At 39.6% G+C, this 19,618-nt stretch overlaps 1 protein-coding gene across 3 annotated transcripts in view; it reads right to left on the bottom strand.

Annotated features, from left to right (window-relative positions):
- LOC143032794 (uncharacterized) overlaps positions 1 to 19,618 on the bottom strand; it is a 258,996-nt gene that overhangs the window by 23,291 nt on the left and 216,087 nt on the right. For all 3 annotated transcript variants that reach the window (XM_076197841.1, XM_076197843.1, XM_076197842.1), the window contains one exon: positions 4,883 to 4,973. In XM_076197841.1, coding sequence (XP_076053956.1) covers positions 4,883 to 4,973 — 91 coding nt within the window. The remainder of the gene's footprint in view (positions 1 to 4,882; positions 4,974 to 19,618) is intronic.

Genomic DNA, 19,618 nt, shown 5'->3' with positions numbered 1-19,618 from the left:
AGCATTCTCTACAGTCCTAGATCAACGTTTCTTAACCTCTTGTGACCTCAGGATCCCTTGTGGTCTGTTCCAGGTAGTCCACCATCCCATCACAACTGAACTCAGAGACTACAGTACTACAAGGAATGAACCTTTCCAACATCCCCTAAAACCGAAGTCAGCACCTTCTGGGAGGTGCATTTGATCTGGTCACCGTCTAACGCTAGAATAATCTAAACATGAAATATCTCTGGCTCTTAACACCACATGACCAAGATGGTCATATCAAAATGAAGACACACAAAATATCTTCCACTACAATGTCACCCATCGCAAGCAACATTATGATATTTCTTCTCTGAAAGATCCCCAGAAGGTTCTCATGGCTATTGCTAGCTATCTCGAGGCCGTGGGTTTTAGTAGGAAGAACCTGATGCAACTGGAGTTGGCTAGATGAAGATTATGTAATAAACAAGCTATGGAGATTAGATGAAGATTATGTAATAAACAAGCTATGAGTGTAAAGCACATCTACGGCATCGAATCGTCTGACCGAAGACCTTTAGGAGCAAGTTACTCTCCAGTGCTAATGTAACACTATCATATCGCCAGCACGTGCGAAAAAAAAAAAAAAAAAATCTGGGAGATAGTTGAGGACTCAAAGTAGTGAGTAGGAGGCGAGTGATTGAGTCAAGAACGCTGAGAATAAGCACTCCGTTGCAGATTCTCACGTTGTACATAGAAAACGAGACTTTGATCTGTGAGGCAGATTCCTGATGTTGGATATCTCGAACTCCGATATCGACCTTTTACAAGAGCGAATATTAAGAGTTACAGACGAACGGGACATGGTTTCGTCTTTGTAATGGTTCAAAAACTATCGTCTCCTCAACGGGAAAGTAGCTTTTGGAAAACATCAGTGAAAGTTGTGTTACGGGTCTAGCAAGTGGGTTGGTCGTTTGAATTAAAAATCCTAGTGGTTAACCCCCGTGCAATGACATACAGTCGCTTGTTTGCACAAGAACACACAGTCAAGGATGTCGTCAGCGTGACAACGATGCACAACAAGCTCCACCCGAGTTCGGTCGCGGTCAGCTCGCTGATCCCGTAGGAGCTGACGGCAGCTTTCCGCAACGAGTCTTCAAAGCAGTGGTTCCCAAACCCCAGGGTCGCGACCCAAACTAGGGTCGCGAGGGTGTTTTTCAGGGTCGCCAGAGGGTATGAAATAAAGTTTCCTCTCTTTTTTAACTTTTTTTTTCATTCAAGTTTCAAATGTATTTAAATTCATTGTGCTAGTAAATATAAACTGAACTATAAAAACGAAAGTTTATAAACATTATGCAAGTACGTAGAAATATAACATGAAATGGTTGAATTTATTATTACAATTAGGGTCCCGACTACAGGCTAAGAGTGGGTTTAGGGTCGCAGCCAAGAGAGATTGGGAAACACTGCTTTAAAGCGACATGAGCACGATTCGAGAAAGTAATTAGTTGCAGGCGACGGAGAGACCAAATTTGTGAGGACGCATACTTTAGGTGGATGTGTAATGTACTCTATCATCAGGGTCAAGGGAAAATGGTTAATGTTCACACAATTAGTTCTGTTCATTGAAGACACGAAGAGGCGATTCATAGTCATTGCTCATCTATCACTTTCAGACCTGGAGGTTATCCTTGGATTTTCTTTTCTTTTAAAAGAGGAGACGGGATATGAATTATAATCGCAAACTCTTTTCTTCGTTATTGAAGAAGAAGGCGAGGAAACTACGCCAAGAGACGCTGAGTAGCTCCAGCTGAAGCCGTCACCTTCTTTGGGGACTATTGAGGAATCGGAGAGGAGTGTGAGGTTCGAACCCACGACTAAGCAAATGGGAGAGCAGCATGCTTCCGATTAAGTCACTAACGCACATTTAAACTAGATTGAAAATAAACTTCTACCTCTTTTATCTCTCTCTCTCTCTCTCTCTCTCTCTCTCTCTCTCTCTCTCTCTCTCTCTCTCTCTCTCTCTCTCTCTCTCTCTCTCTCTCTCTCTCTCTCTCTCTCTCTCTCTGTCTTTCTCCCTCTCTGTCTGTCTTTCTCCCTCTCTTTTTCTTCTTCTTTCGAAAGAAATTGAAATGAAGATGGGAACTCTGATGGTAGGTGTCAGAACCTAGACAGCTGTGGGAGTAATTGAAAAGGAGATGGCGTAGGAGTGGTGAGGGAGAGATTAAAGATAGATGGCAGAAAGGAGGAAAGGAAGACGTTGAAGATCGACCAGAATCTCTTTATGAACAGTTATGTGGGAAGAGCAGAAGCTTTAATATCAATTCCTGTCCAAACCGTAGTATGGTAACAAATAAAGAGTTCCTTAATGCAAACGACTCCGAGATAAGGACAATGATAATACTGAACATATAATTAGTAGAAATCTTATCCTATTATTTATGGAATAAATTGCAATGATTTGTAGATCTTTATTGCTCGGCTCACATAACAAATAGAGATTTCTTGATGCAAATAACTCAAGTATAAGGATAATACTGTAGATAATGTTGAAAATATAATTAACGGAAACCTAATCCTATTATGTAAGGAACAGATTGCAATACTTAGTAAGTCTTTATTGCTCGGTTCGTAAACATGCATATATCTTACTAAATTTCTTTTAGATTGGTCTTACACTTTAATAAAAACATTAGTGAATGAAAATGATCTGCAGCATCACGATGCACAACTCGTTGCAGTAACATAACATGTATGCTAAGATGAATGGAGGAAAGCAGCTGGGACGTTAAACTCCTTCATTTAGACGAGGTTAAGAAAGAACAACAGAGGACTTTACTTGCGTCTTATAATTAAAGATAGTGACGCTTAAAAAAGGTCGCGAAAGCACATGTTGAGGAATTTGTGCAAGTAGCTGAGAGGACACGCGAATACAACATTCATAAATTACCTTAGACTGTTGTTCTAATTTCGTCAATATAACCCTTAGAAATAGAAATATTTAATATTAAGGAAGTTACCGTCGAAAAGAAAATGAAGAGAAAATCAAAATTAATAAAGACGTAAAAGAATAACGCTGGTTCAGTCTAAAACTACAATTCAAAAAACCAGGTAAGTCGACGTAAAAATAACGACTTTTGAGGAATGCGACTCAGCCTTCCCATAGTAACTTCACAGACTTTATGTGGACAAAATCGTTTCGAGCATTTGATAAAATAATCAAATGGTCGTTGTCAAATGTAAACGGTGTGAACGTGACTCTGAAGACTAAATTTTGTTGTTTTTTTCAACGAGGCGGTCGCTGCACACCGGTCTGTTAGTGACAAAATCGTAATCCCATTTTACTTGATAAGAGTAGTACAAGGCCTGATTGTGATGATTTCACAGAGAAATGATGATGGAAAGGAAAATAAATGGCACACGCGAAAACGATCAGAATTCAAAATTGCACTGGGGAGTGGATCTAATATAGTACGTTTGCAATGCAAGGATTCATGTTACTTGCACTCATGCAACCTGAACTTTATGTAATAGGTTAAACGCACTGTGCATTTGTGTGTGTGTGTGTGTGTGTGTGTGTGTGTGTGTGTGTGTGTGTGTGTGTGTGTGTGTGTGTGTGTGTGTGTGTGTGTGTGTGTGTGTGTGTGTGTGTGTGTGTGTGTGTGTGTGTGTGTGTGTGTGTGTGATTCACCTTGGTCTTTGTATCCCGTGTTGGACTCGTGATCGACAGCTATTTCCCTCTCGAAAGAGAGCTCAGAGCTCGTACGACCGATCTTTGGGTAATGCTGACCTTACACGCACACACATATCCAACTCCCTGCCCACGAGAGTTGGAGTAACGACTCGAAGCGCAGCGATACTGAAATAATTTCAGCCTTGTGCAGGATTCGAACCCGGTACCGCCACACTGACAGTCTGGGACTCTACCAACCGCGCCACCGAGTCATGTGTGTGTGTGTGTGTGTGTGTGTGTGTGTGTGTGTGTGTGTGTGTGTGTGTGTGTGTGTGTGTGTGTGTGTGTGTGTGTGTGTGTGTGTGTGTGTGTGTGTGTGTGTGTGTGTGTGTGTGTGTGTGTGTGCGTTTACAGTATATGCGAACGTGTGCGTACCTGTTGATGTTTTACGTTAAAGCTTGACTGCTGTTTTACTTTCAGCACAACTACATTAAGATTTGAACGGTAGTCGGGCCCTCTTTCGCTGGAGCACGATTGGTGTCTTTCCTTCTATTTTATTACGCGAATCACATCCACTTCCTGGAACCACTTACATCTCACTCCGCTCTCAGTGCGATAAAAAAAAAAAAAAAAAAAAATCCTTATTATGATTTACACAAAGCCGCGCAATACAACGTGCAATATATTGAAAAATACAATACGTACTACAGTATGCAACGTAATATAACTCGCAACACATTGGGGAATACAATACGTAATACGATACACAACATATTGCGAACTACTTTGCGCTCAAAATTGCGCAACATGGTGCATTGTGTGGATGGGGCTCAGAAGACCTTTGTCATGTACTTCACAAATTATTTTGAGGAATCAAAATCCCCTGAGTTATCTTAAGTGGATGAGAGAGTGACATTCATAAAGATTATTGAGAGGAGGATGTAAATCAGCATCAGAAGTTTCCACAGCTAATGTCTGGTGGTTTTTGGTCAACCAAGAAATACTGACACACACGCGCACTCATTCACTCACTCACTCACTCACTCACTCACTCACTCACTCACTCACTCACACACACACACACACACACACACACACACACACACACACACACACACACACACACACACACACACACACACACACACACACATACACAAACAAACAAAGTATATTGCAAAGGCTATTTAGAAGTTAATTTTTGCCGTTACATGGCATGAACGTACAAAAGCCACAAGTACTGACCTTCAAAGTGAGCCACTGTCTTGAGGGGCTCTGCCCTGGCGAGGAAGAGAGGAATTAGGGCCACGACTGCCACGGCCGTTCTGGTCAACATCTGAAAGAAAAAAAAAAATGGACCTCAATTTAGTGTTGAGTCAAAGCTCCAAGAACGTGTGTCACTATCTTATCAACTCCCGCCGCTTTTTTTGCACCATTGAGATGTTTTTAGTAGTAGTGCAACTCATCTTTTCATAAAGATGAGGCTATGTACAGTCGCAAGTAAAATTTTTGACCCACCAAGAGTTTTTCATGGTACAAAATTCAGTCTTAGTTTGACGGCATTTATTTTTATCTATTTAAGACAATGACCTAATTCTAAAATAAAATTACATAGGAAATATATCACATACTCGAAGAGTCATATTGACTTTGTTAGAACTGTAGCGTAGGTACAAAGTTTTATTCATGACCGTACATTAAACCAGGAAAACAGCCGTGTGAGGATGAAGTCTTTATTAGCGCGACGTTTTGCTCATTCGAACTTTATCACGTAAACTGATAAAACTCGAACGAGCGAATCGTTTTTGTACTAACAAAGAGTTTGTCCCCATCAGTGGGTTTCTTGGCTCGCTTGCTGCCACTTGCCTTCCTCGTTAGCTCTGCACAATCTACAGATTCTACTTGCGACAAATGTCGAATGATTTCATGCATTTGTTGATGTCGACCACAAAAAATGTACCGTCTCCTGAGGGATAGGACAGTAGTCTTTCAGTGAACCACCACGAATAAAAAAACAAAAAACAAAAACAAAAAAACAGAGGTTCTCAGAAAAATCTTGCCGGTCGAAAGTGACAGTGTTCTTACGGGAGAGTGTTTGCATTATCAGATGTCTCAAGTATGTTCCATAACTCTTGGTATTTAGCACAGGTCTGCCAAATATGCTGCAAAAATCTTGGTGTTCCTTTATATCTCTTCTGTTAAACGATCTATAGAGATGGTCCGAATGAGAGGGTTGGTGGATATAAACTGCCAATAATGAGAGGCTTGATCTTCCGCTCTTATTTTCTGTCAGTCCAGCATAATTTCGTAATGTTCTTAACTTTTATCTTTAAGAGAGTAATAAAGGTTAAAAAATCCTCAACTTTTCATTTTGAATTAGAGTGAGTAGAGAAAATAATGTTACTTAATACCATATGAACTGGAATGTAAGTTACTCAAAGTTGTTTCGTAACTTTGCTCTGGATCGTTTTTATCTTTGGGTAGTTTTTATTTGCAAGTCGAGCCGGCTATCACACGTGTCTAGTCAAAACTTAAAGGATTTGTGGCAGGAAACGTTACTCGAAGACCACAAAAAATTTGACGTATCCATCACCCTCCACCCTAAGATAGGTCTCCCCTTAGCCAACCGTCACAACCTCTCACGTTCACACAACTGTTGATGTTGAGTTGGATGTACGTGAGAATTATGAAATAAAGAGTCGGCGTTGTCTCGAGGACGAGTGACGTCATGTCGTTTTGAGATTGGTTACTTCTGCTTTCGCCTCTCCACTCATCTTGATAATTTTTATTCTAGAAGTTGGTGGGGTCACTGAGAAATACAGTAATAGTCACGATGCTGAAAATGTTGGTTAATTAATTGTTATCTTATATTATTTTGGTCCAAAAGAGTAAACAATGGTAGTTACAGATGATGAAGGCTATGGTGATGATGGCGAAGGTGATGGTGATGGAGATGGTGTTGTTAATGATGATGATGCTGAAGGTGGTCGTTACTATACTAATGGTCCAGTTTATATTATTGATGAATATAACGAAGACGACAAGGATGACTGATGATTGCTTATTAATAATGATTGATGACTTGACTGGTTAATGATAATGATTGATGGTGGTTGATGGTACTGATGATTATGAAGATGGATGTGGTGCCGTCAGCTGCATAAGTGGTAAGATCTGTTGATGGGAAGCGTTGCAGTGAAGGTAGTAATGATACTATAGCAGCGCTGGCTGCGATAAAACTACCTACCAACATGTATAATGGCAAATATAACGATAACGATAATGACGTGGACGATGATGATACGGATAGTGAAAGGAACAATAATCTCAATAAACATTATGTCAACGATTTTGATGCCAATGGTGAAAGTGATGTTTATGTTGAAGATGACTTAAGAATTCATAATCTGGTTGTCACCGAGTTACTTTACTCAGCTGAGGGAAATTCTCAGAGAAATGGTCCACAACGTTTGGTCCATAAACCACTTAGTGGACGACAGAATACCATAAGTGGGGTCCACACACCGAAAACTAGTGCTCATTATTGGATGCATAACGATATAATTTAGTGTCGAAGTGGTCCCTCCAGGAAATTAAAGAACAGCAATACATAAACTATGCCTTACGTGAGGAAACAATTAAGAATATTGTCTTAAAAGATCTCTACTTCCAGTGGACTTTATCAAGACGATCTAATTTTGTCTATTTCATCAGAAACTCATTCACTTAGAGGCTATTGTAGGCAAGTCTACGCTCTGCAATCTAATTCTATACACAACGGGCTCTAATATGATAAAACTGCCTACGATGATTTCTCTTGTGATGAACTTGAGTGATCCACTAGAACCACTAGAACCACTAGATCCACTAGAACCCGTTTCATTTCACGGCAAAGAAGGCCAGGCAGTAAAATAATCGAGGTACATCATCGAGATAGATGTGGTAGTCTAAAAGAAAATATGTTACACGATAAGAATGCGGTTATATGAGAAGATGATAATCGAATAGTTTCATTATCAAGAGGATATTGGCGATCGTGGTTCCCACACTCACGGAAACCACAAGTCACACTGATTGGAAACTCCTATTCCAGAAAACAAACCTGTGGCAGGCTAACACGCCACTGGAAATGTAACAAAAATAACAAAATAAATAGATAATCATCAGGAAAAAAAACGTTGTATTTACGTAGAATAATGGAAGCCATGTTATTCATTTATTCTTGTGTCACGTGGGTTCTTACAAGTGTCATTCATTCCTGATTTAAAACCCTGATTGGTTCAAAATTGAAATAAATATATAGATAGATAAAGATATGTATTGTATTGCATTATATAATTTCCAACACATGAATAAATAAATAAATAAACAGAGTAATGAATGAATAGGTATAAAGATGAATAAATAAAATTGAAAAAAAATGTGAGTGCTGAAAAAATAGACACAAAATAAACCTGAACGTATTTGGAACGAAAGAAATTAATTAGTAGGAAGTAAGTCGGTACTGAAACAAGCTTACATGGGTAGAAGTTGTATATAACAAACCCGGTTAGTTAGTGGCAATAATCGGTTTATGATGATCATTTCGATCACTCAGAATCCTTTTATTTGTGTGGAAATAGCCGAACTAAATAGATAAATGGTTAAACTTATCCCTTTCCCCCAAAACCTAACGCTTCCACATCCTCCACTCCAATCCATTCTTCATTTCCCACCAAGAAAAATAAAATAAATAGATAAACTGAAACAAAATGAAATAGAAATAAAAAAATAAAATATGATGTTGATGGAGTCTAAGACAGGTCATCGAGTGCATTCCCCTTCCAGAACTTCCGCGCGTCCGTTTCGTAAACGACAAATATGGCCAAGAGAGAACGACGCCGCATGAGAACAAAGCTTTCATTAGTTCTGCAACGTTTCGCGACGCTGTCAAAGACTTCATCCTCTGCCATACTACCACGTCCTCTCGGCGACACGCGCGACATAGAGCCATCGACGTCGAGAAAAGAGATTTACGTCGATGTTCTCGTCTTCGTCTGGCGCGAAGAGGAACGACAGTCACGTGGTCATTACACGGAGCTCCATCTGGTCCTCGGCATGGTGGCCCGCACGGTCAACGTGACGACGACGTTGAGTGAGTAGCTCCCGGGCATTTGTCATTTGATGTCTCACTCGCACGCTACGCCACCACCGGCGGCTCTCTCCGTATCCCCCTCAGTCTGTCTTGCTCTCTTGCTCTCTCGCTCTTTTGCTCTCTCGTTCTCTTAATCTCGCCTTTCTCTCTCTCTCTCTCTCTCGTTTTATCATTCCCTTGCTCTCTCGCTCTCTCTCTTTCTCATTCTCTCTCTCTCTGTCTGTCTCTGTCTGTCTCTCTCCCCCTTTCTCTCTCCCTCTCCCCCTACTCTCTCTCTCTCTCTCTCTCTCTCTCTCTCTCTCTCTCTCTCTCTCTCTCTCTCTCTCTCTCTCTCTCTCTCTCTCCCTACTCTCTCTCTATCTCTCTCTCTTTCTCCTCCCTTTCTCTTTCTCTCTCTCTCCCCAACTCTCTCTCTCTCTCTCTCTCTCTCTCTCTCTCTCTCTCTCTCTCTCTCTCTCTCTCTCTCTCTCTCTCTCTCTCTCTCTCTCTCTCGCTCACTCACAGTTCTTCAAACGCTCACACTTCCCTCTTTCCCCCTTACCCCTCTTTCCCTCGCTTCCTATTTCTTCCCCTCTCCCTTTCTTCCCTCCCATTGCCATCTTCTCATGGAATGTCATCATCCCATCACTTGAGACAAAGAGAACGAGTGGGGGTACAATTAAGCGTTCTTTTTTAACATGGCTGCAATTTAGACCAAGGATGACTGTCAACATGAAGACCCTCCCCCCCCCCATGATTGGGCAAAACGACATTTACGACAACACACAGCCCCACCGAGCAAGACTGTCTATACTGAAAGAAGCGCCGGTTAAAAACGACAGTCCACATGAACAACAAGAACCAAAGGCACGCCATATGCTATTTCTTGATTCCCCTTCTTGCATGACGATTCTTGTGATCTTCAATATTTACAAAATGTGGATATTTTGTACACAGAAAAGAAGAAACCTTTTTCATAAACATATCAAGCTGTAATAGTTTTAGATTTCCAACTTTGGTTCATTGACGAGCCCTAGGATATATACAGTATACGTGCATATACATACTAGATATTCAAATAACAATTCACATTTTGTATACTTTCTGTAAAAAACTCGAGTATTTAAACTGAACTATTGATTGAAAACTTGGATTACTATATTTCTGAATTACAAACATTTCATAACATGGTGGCAAATGAATTTGAATTATTAAATAGAATTCATATATAGAAATTAGAACGATATTGTGTGTTTTGATGATCTTCGTACAATATGAAACGTTCTTTATCTTATTAGACTCAAATGAAGTTCAGGTCTCTTCACATGAGCACGACTGTACCAAATTGAGCTTCCTAATTCTCTCTAATTATATGGTAGCAGAACTGCAGGTAATAAGGTTCAATTACTTCATGAGAGAATAATAAATGTCCATTTCTTTTATTTATTTATCTATTTATTTACTTATTTATTTATTAATTTATTTATTTACTCGTTTATTCATTTATTCATTATATATTTGTTTATTCATATATATATATATATGTGTGTGTGTATATATATATATATATATACATATATATATATATATATATATATATATATGTATATATACATATTATATATATATATATATACATATGTATATATGTGTGTATTTATACATCTATTAATTCATTCATCATTTTATTCTTTATTTGATTATCCATTTATCTATTAATTTATTTATTTACTTACTTATCTATTCATTTTTCTATTAACTTATTTATTTAATTATTTATCTGTTTATTTATCTATTTATTTATTCGTTTACCTATTTATTTATTTATTTATTCATTTATTTATTTACTTATTTATTTATCGATGTATTTACTTATTTAGCTATTTATTGATTGATTGATTTTTTCTATTTTTCTATTGATCAATTTTCAATTCTGAACATATCTCGGTTTTGATTAGGGGTGAAAGATAATTGTGAAAGGCCATAAGGTACTAGAAGAAAATACTTAAATGAATAATTTGGATTCCATTACTCTACGTAAATGCAACTTTCTTTTCATGACAATCTGATTATTTTGTTATATTTGCTTCATATTGTGTGGTATTTTTTTTTAACAGAGAAATGCATCATCAGTTTACAAGCGATATGACGTCATCACATTTACTGAAGTGACATTTTGTTATTCAGATTTTACGCAGGACAAGGAGAAACTACGCACTAAATAAAAATATATTTTTCTTATTATAAAGATTATGCACGAGTATTGTAATAGGGTTACAAGATTTAAGAAATATTTTCATAGCATACTCGTACACGAAGTCGTAAGAGGAATTTCATTGAATCGCGTGTGAAAACATCATAATTCTTGAAGTCTTACGAGCGTGCAGATTGGAGTTATCTTTATGTTTTATGACGGCTGGTCTATATATTTCAAGTGCAATCACGCACGCACACGCACACACGCACGGACACCTGCGCACACACGTACACACGTGAACGCATACATGTAAAAAACATGCATGCATATAGTCATATGTACACACATACATATATGCATGCGTACATGCACGCTCATGCACACCCCATACGCACACGGGCAAACATTGCGCGCACGCACACACACACACACACACACACACACACACACACACACACACACACACACACACACACACACACACACACACACACACACACACACACACACACACACACACACACACACACACACACACACACACACACACACACACACACACACACACACACACACACACACACACACACACACACACACACACACACACACACACACACACACACACACACACACACACACACACACAAAAGCCTTTGAAGAGAAAAACTAACGGCATGACGTCATGGAAAGGAGCGCAAAGTGCCCTCTAGGCCCCGAGTCACGAAGCTGATACAGATGAAATTCACAAATGTCGATCAAGTCTTCAGAATACCAGATGGTGCTCTTGCCGCTCTCCTTATTCCGGACAACGGAAACCTTTCCGGAATAACGGCCTCACCGGACACCTCACATCCCGCCCGTCCGCTTCTTCCGGATAGTCACACGTCATTATCCGAGACGTGAGCAGCTGCACGCGCAAAGCAGAGCAGCTGTGCACAGCTGACCTGCATTAGCGACCTGGAGTCTCGCCTTCCTTACCGGCCGGGGCTTTTCCTTGTCTTGTGTCTGCCGCCAGGCGATTTTATTCATCACATCAAATCGTGTCTGTGCGTTGGTGGCGTCATCGGAAGCGTGCTGATCTCGCATTCACTTAGTTGAAGGTCCGATTCCCGCACTCCTCTCCGATTCCCAGTACTGACTGTGACCTACCTTGCAGTTCCCAAAACGCTTTGGTCACTGCTACGTGGCTCCTGGCGTAGTCTCCTCATTTTCAAATCCTGTTGCCGAAGCACTTTAGTACTAAATATCTCTTTTTGTCTGTTTACTAAAATGTTTGTGTGTCTTTGTTTAGATATTTAGCTATCTATTTGTTTGTCTGTCTGGCTCTTTTTGCTAGTATTATTTTTTCAATTTCTCATTTCGACACGTTTTTTTATTTATTGTAAACTCTTGCAATATTTTCTGATCTATTGTAATCTAATTGTGATCTATCGCCTACAAACATGTCAGCTTGTTCTTTCAGTCACGTTATCTACGTAAATCAAAGAACATTACGGGGGTCAATACTGATCCTTGTGGTACTACGCTACTTACTTCCTTCCTCCCTTTAAATCCTCTGACATAATCAAATTCCCATACTTGTCTTTTATGAGATACTTTATCATGTGCTTTCTTCAGATCCAAGTATACTTAATCCACCCAGCTCTCTCTTTCTTGTAGTGTACTAACCACTTTTGAGTTAAAACTCAATGGGTTTGATGTATATGGGACTTCGGCTCTGAAACAAAAGTATTCATCATTTCAAGAATTTTCATCCATCTCTGTCTTTGATTTTTTTCCCACACCAGTAGTAATAAATTCAAATTCGACAAATTTAGGTTTAAGAAGAAAATAGGCAATAACTGGTATATTAATAGAGTGGTTAACGAATGAGATAGATTTAGTAACCCTATAGTAAGCGCTGAATCTATTGGTTGTTTTAGGAGAAGATGAGATAACTTTATGGGTGGGGGTGATAGTAATGGACATGGAACTCCCTCATTCTGATGTTCTTATGTTTTAGCTGTAGTGCTGGTTGGAGAAACTGGTCTGTAATTCAAGGGACCCTCTGTACTTTCTTCTTTATGAACTGGTACCACATTAGATGTTTTTCAATGAACACCACTCTTTCTTCCATATTCTTTTGTCCTTCCCTTTTCTGATACTCCTTATCTCGTATTGAGTGTGTGTGTGTGTGTGTGTGTGTGTGTGTGTGTGTGTGTGTGTGTGTGTGTGTGTGTGTGTGTGTGTGTGTGTGTGTGTGTGTGTGTGTGTGTGTGTGTGTGTGTGTGTGTGTGTGTGTGTGTGTGTATGTGTGTGTGAGTGAGTGAGTGAGTGTGTACGTGTGCATGCCTACGTGTACAGGCCTTCATATTTATGTATGTGTGTTTGAACATGTGTGTGTACGAGCATATGTGTATGAGCGTATACGTGTGTGAGAGTTTGAGTGTGTATGTGTACCAGAGCGTCTTTGTGTGTGTGTATGTTATAACTCATGTAAGGCAAGAGCCACCGCACGTAAAAGACATTATTGTTTATACGCTCATTACGTGGGACCCACTCGCCCTCATGACCAGCGGAGATTACGTCATCGTAAATTGCCATCATGCACCAGGCGGCTTCATGACTTCTTGGGATGCGTGTGCATGACGAAAGGACCGCTCGGCTTTGGCTTAATGCACGGGTGTCCACTGCGTGGTTACACACAGTCCTACGAGCTCAACATACTATTTCTAATTTTCCGCTCTTCATTCAGTCATACACATACACATACGCATGCACACATACACATACACACACACGCACACACACACACACGTATACACACACACACACACACACACACACACACACACACACACACACACACACACACACACACACACACACACACACACACACACACACACACACACATATGTATGTATATATTTATATATATATAAATATATACATACATATATTTATATATATATATATATACATATATATATATATATATATATATATGTATATATATATATATATATATATATATGTATATATATCCCTCTCCTCTCTTCCCAACCCCCGCCGCTCTCTCTCTCTCTCTCTCTCTCTCTCTCTCTCTCTCTCTCTCTCTCTCTCTCTCTCTCTCTCTCTCTCTCTCTCTCTCTCTCTCTCTCTCTCTGTCTCGCTCTCCCTCTCTCTATGGCAAGTGGCAAGTTAGGTGAGCGAAGCATACACAGGTCTAAGTCCAATTTTTATTTCTGACCAGCTTCGCGTACAATCCAGTTTTACCTTTACCCGCAAAGCGAGGTGAATGATCATGGAGGTGGAACATTCTCTCTCCCCTCAGCCGCCCCTTCCACTCACTCCCATCATTTGACGCGTCCCTTGCACTCTCTTCCGATGGAGCCATGAAACGACGGTGTCACCTCATCACTCTCCCTGCGATACTACAAGCTCGTTCACGGCGCGCCCCTCCCGCGCACATTTTCTCTTGATCGGCATCCTGACCGCGGCCTCTTAGGCCTTCACCCAATCCCTTCACCTTTTCCTTCGTCTTTTCCGTGATCTCACTTTGTTACTTGGAAATTCGTTAGCAAACATGGACCGAGAAAAGGATCTCGGCGTAATTATCAGTAACGATCTCAAATCATCTAAGCAGTGTATTTTTACCTCAGAGGAAGCAAATAAGATTCTAAGGCTGATTGCGCGACCTCTTGATTTTAAAAGTCCATCTATCATTAACAAGCTACATAAATCGTTAGTTCGTCCACATTTGGAATTATGTTGTTTCCGTATGGTCACCGAATCTTATTAAAGACAGTGACAGATTTGAAAAAGTGCAACGGCGAGCCACAAAACTGATTCCAAATACCAAAGGTAAATCATACGAAAGTAGACTAAAACATATGAATCTGCTTTCCCTAAAAAGTCGTAGACTCAGATGTGACTTGATAAAGGTCTTTAAGACTGTAAAGGGAACAGACAAGAAATAATGGTCTCAAACGGTAAGGCAGTAGATTTAATTTGGAAACAGGTAAAAACAACTTCGCCAACCGTGTAGTAAATGAATGGAATAAACTTCCTGCAGAGACAGTACAAAGGAGTGCAGTTTGAAGCTTTAAGGTTCACTTAAATAAACACCTAAACAATATGCTGTAATCTCTGTCGTTTATTTTATTTTACTTCATCTATTTATCATTATTTATCTACATATTCATTCTTTATTCTTCATCTATCTATTATTTATTAAATATCATTATTACCTAATTATCTGTTTATTTATTATTATCTATCTGTTATCATTTATCATTATTTATTTGCTCATTTCCTTGTTTTATTTATTTATCTATTTATTTATTTATTCATTCGTTTATCTATCTATTCATTTATTTTTATTCATTTATTTGTTTTCGCATCCGACCTAGTTATGGACCAAAAGATCTGCTGTCGGCATACTTTTCCTTTGTAAATCTTTTGTAATTCCTTTGTACATTATATGTATGTATATATATATATATATATGTATATATATATAAGCATATATATATATATATATATACATATATATATATACATACATACAATGCTTCAGTAGTTAGAATTATAAATCTAATGTGTATATATATGATACGCAAAATGAAAAACACCTTGTATATCTACCTGATATTAAACGGGCTTGATTAGAATTTATTGAAAGTGCAAAATTTTATTTAGTTTCTATTTTTTTTTTTTTTTTTTTTTGCTTCTGACCCAAGGCAGTGGACAAGGTGCAGTGATGACCCGTCATCCAGGAGGTGCTGAGATAAGAGGGAGGGTGGAGGGGTGTGGAGTGTATTCAGGGATGGAATGGGTGGAAATGATTTTATGCCTTTCCCTTTTTGGCTACCTCCCTTGTAAGGGGAAAAAAGCCTTGGTATATGTACGTATGTATGTATTTTTTTTGACAATAGATTAGATTACTCTAATGTCTTCATCACTGAGTTTTGCTTATCTGCATTGTCAGACGTATCGCCCACTTTTGAGAAAAAATTATCTAACTGTTGCCTCTCATAATCTATCGTAGCCTTCAACTCTGCCTCAACACTTCCTCACCTCTTCCTCAACTCCTCCTCAACTCCTTCTTACCGCTTCTTCAACTCTTTCTCAAATCTACCTTAACGGTTCCTCATCTTCCTGAACTCCTCAACTCTTCTTCGACTCTTCCTAAACTTCATATTATCTTCCTTAACTCTTCCCAAATTATCCCTCAACTCTTTCTCAACTCTCCCTAATTCTCCCTCAACTCTTCCTCAACTCTCCCTCAACTGCTTCTCAACTCTTACTCAACTTTTCCTTAACTTTACCTCAACTCTTTCCCAGCTCTCCGTCAACTTTCCCTCGACTCTTCCTCAAATCTCCCTCAACTCTTCCTCAACTTCCTAAACTCTCCTTAAACTCTTCATCATTTCTTCACCAACTCTTCCTCAACTCTCTCTCAACTCTTCCTCAACTCTTCCTTAACACTTCTTTTACTTTTCTTCAACTATTTCATAATGCATCCTCATCTCTTCTTCAACTCCTCCTCAATATTCCTCAACTCTTCATCAATTCTTGACCAATTCTTCCTCAACTCTTCCTTAATTCTACCCCTTCTCTTCCTCAATTCTTCTTCAAATCTTTCTCAACTCTTCCTCAACTTCTCAAATCCTACTCAACTTTTCTCAACTCTCCTTTAACTCTTCCTCAACAAACTTTCCTCAGTTCGTATTAAAATTTTTATAGTTCTTCCTCAACTCTTCCTAAATTCTTCCTCAACTCCTCATTAATTATTCCCCAACTTCTCAACTCTTCCTCAATTTTTCCCAATTCTTCCTTAACTCTTCCTCAACAAACTTTCCTCAATTCGTACCCAACTTTTTATCAACTCTTGCTCAACTCTTCCTCAGCTCTCAACTCTTCTTCAACTCTTCCTCAACTCTTCCTCAACTCTTCCTCAAATATTCCTCAAATCTGCCCCAACTCTTCCTCAACTATACCTCAACTCTTCCTCAACTCTTCCCCAACTCTTCCTTAACTTTCTCCTTTTCCTTAAAATTTCTTCAAATCTTCCCTCAACTCTCCGTTAACTCTTCCTCAGCTCCTCAACTCTCCACCAACTCTTCCTCAACTCTTCCTCAACACTTCCTCAACTACTCAAAATTTCCTCGATTTCTCCTCAACCCTTCCTCAGTTTTCCCTCAACTCTTCCCTGCCGAGGCCATTCCCTGTGGCCCTCGCCCCTCCTTCACTCAATCCCGTTCCCGCGAACAATAGGGAGCCTCAACAAATAACGACCTGTTATTCGTCAAATAACAATCACGTTGGGTCCGTTCGTAACGACGTGTGACGGACGTGTTGTGTGTGTGTGTGACGTGACTTATGGTGGAGTGTGATCTCATAGACCGCAGGAATGGAGGTGGGGGGTGGGGGGTTGTTTAGCGTGGAAAGCGTGGGTCGATGGCAGTCATCAAGTCGCCTCAACTGCAATCATGCCTTCCCGTCATTTATTGGAAAGTTTACACACCACATGTGTAGGAACGTGCACCCGTGTTGTTGTTGCTGTTGTTGTTGTTGCAAAAACATGTGGACACACGTGATTACGGGTTTCTCTCTCTCTCTCTCTTTCTCTCTCTCTCTCTCTCTCTCTCTCTCTCTCTCTCTCTCTCTCTCTCTCTCTCTCTCTCTCTCTCTCTCTTTCATCTCTCGTATGTTTGTGAGAGAGATATTTGACACCACACTACCAGACACACACAAAAAAAAAAAAAAAAAAAAAAAAAAAAAAACTGGCTGTCAACAAATAGATCATTTACGTCAAGATTCCGTCCCTAAAACAAATGACGATCAGACTTGATTCTGTTAGTAGACAAATAGGGATGATTTTGTTTTTGTGTAGTGTAAACAAAACAAGTCACGTTTGAGAAAAATAAAGAAAGGAAACTGAATGCACGTTCGAAATACAAAACGAAAATACAGAAAAAAATGAAACAAAGTGCATTCGGGAGGAAATAAAGAAAGAAGAGAAATTCTATAAAACAAAATGAAACTGAAAGCGCGTTCGATAAAAAAAAAGAGAAAAAAAGTAAAAAAAAAAAGAAGAAAATGAAACGATCGAGAAAGAGAAAAAGAAGACACAAGAGAAAGTAAAGAAAACGAAAAGAACTTGAAAGAAACCACATTAAAAAAAATAGTGATAATAAAAAACAAAAAGGAAAGAAAGTAGAGTAAATGGATGATAAGAATTCTAACATTCTTTTAATTCATTTATGCTGAGATTTCTCCTTTAGCAAAATTAAATCTCCTGTCGTCAGCTATGCTCAGTGATTTTAAGGCAACACTGGCAAAAATGAGGAAAATAAAAACAGTTCAGATGTACCAGAGGAATGATATATGAGAAAGAGCAGGAAAGGATATGAATAACAGTCCATGAACAATAGAAAATGTTAAAATCTCTGAATACACTGATAGGAGGTAAGGCACCAGGGATGGTTGGAATGAAGTCATTGTAAAGGAGAGATGACTCGTATGGCAAAAAAAATTACCAAAGCGTCTTCTGAACAAATTTCAATACTTTTCAATGGATTTGAATCTTCTAATCATTGAATTAAGGAAAAGAATTGGAAATAAATTCTTAGACCGACTCCTATGAACGAAAAAAAAAAGTATCAAAAGAGTCTCCAATCCTTTTAAATACATTAGAATCGTTTAATCACTGGGTTGAAGGATTTAATCCGATGGCAGGGCGATGCTTCATTCAGCGATGCTACTGGAGAGGACTAGATCTAGATGAGGAGAAGCCAGATTCTCAGCTTCTTACGGTGGCGAGGGAGGGGGAGGGGGAGTGGGAGGGGGGAGGAGGGGGAGAGGGAAGTTATCTCGGCTTCCATCAGACAAGTAACCCGCAGGTGAGATGACGTATCTTACATCAAGGCTTTGTGGATGAAATTGGACGTCTTTCCATAATATGCAAATTGCCTTAACCTCCACAACCCCTCAACCTCTTTCTCTCTTTCCTTCACTCACTCCCTTCTTCCCTCTCTTTCCCTCTCTCCCTCTCTCTCTCTCTCTCTCTCTCTCTCTCTCTCTCTCTCTCTCTCTCTCTCTCTCTCTCTCTCTCTATCTCTCTCTCTATCTCTCTCTATTTCTCTATCTTTATCTCTCACACACACGCATGCACGCACACACACACACACACACACACACACACACACACACACACACACACACACACACACACACACACACACACACACACACACACACACACACACATGCACACACGCATGCACACACACATGCACACACGCATGCACACACACATGCACACACACATGCACACACGCATGCACACACACATGCACACACGCATGCACACACACATGCACACACATACACACGCACGTACACACACACATACACACACACACACACAAAAACACATACATATACACACAAACGTTAACACACATACACACACACACATACGCGTACATACGTGTACACACGCTCATATAAGCAGGCGCACACGCACACACACATATACGATAACTCACACACACGCACACAAGTACACATACGCACAAACACGAGCGAATGTTCAAAATTCTGAGAGTTGAACAAGGTGCCTTACAAAACATGAACGTCGGGACTTAGGAGATATGAATTCGTGTGCAACGTCTTACGT

Source organism: Oratosquilla oratoria, chromosome 14, assembly GCF_046742065.1.
Source record: "Oratosquilla oratoria isolate Oo_2021 chromosome 14, ASM4674206v1, whole genome shotgun sequence".
In the NCBI taxonomy this organism is placed as follows: domain Eukaryota; kingdom Metazoa; phylum Arthropoda; class Malacostraca; order Stomatopoda; family Squillidae; genus Oratosquilla; species Oratosquilla oratoria.
This window is presented reverse-complemented; position numbering and strand designations above follow the sequence as displayed.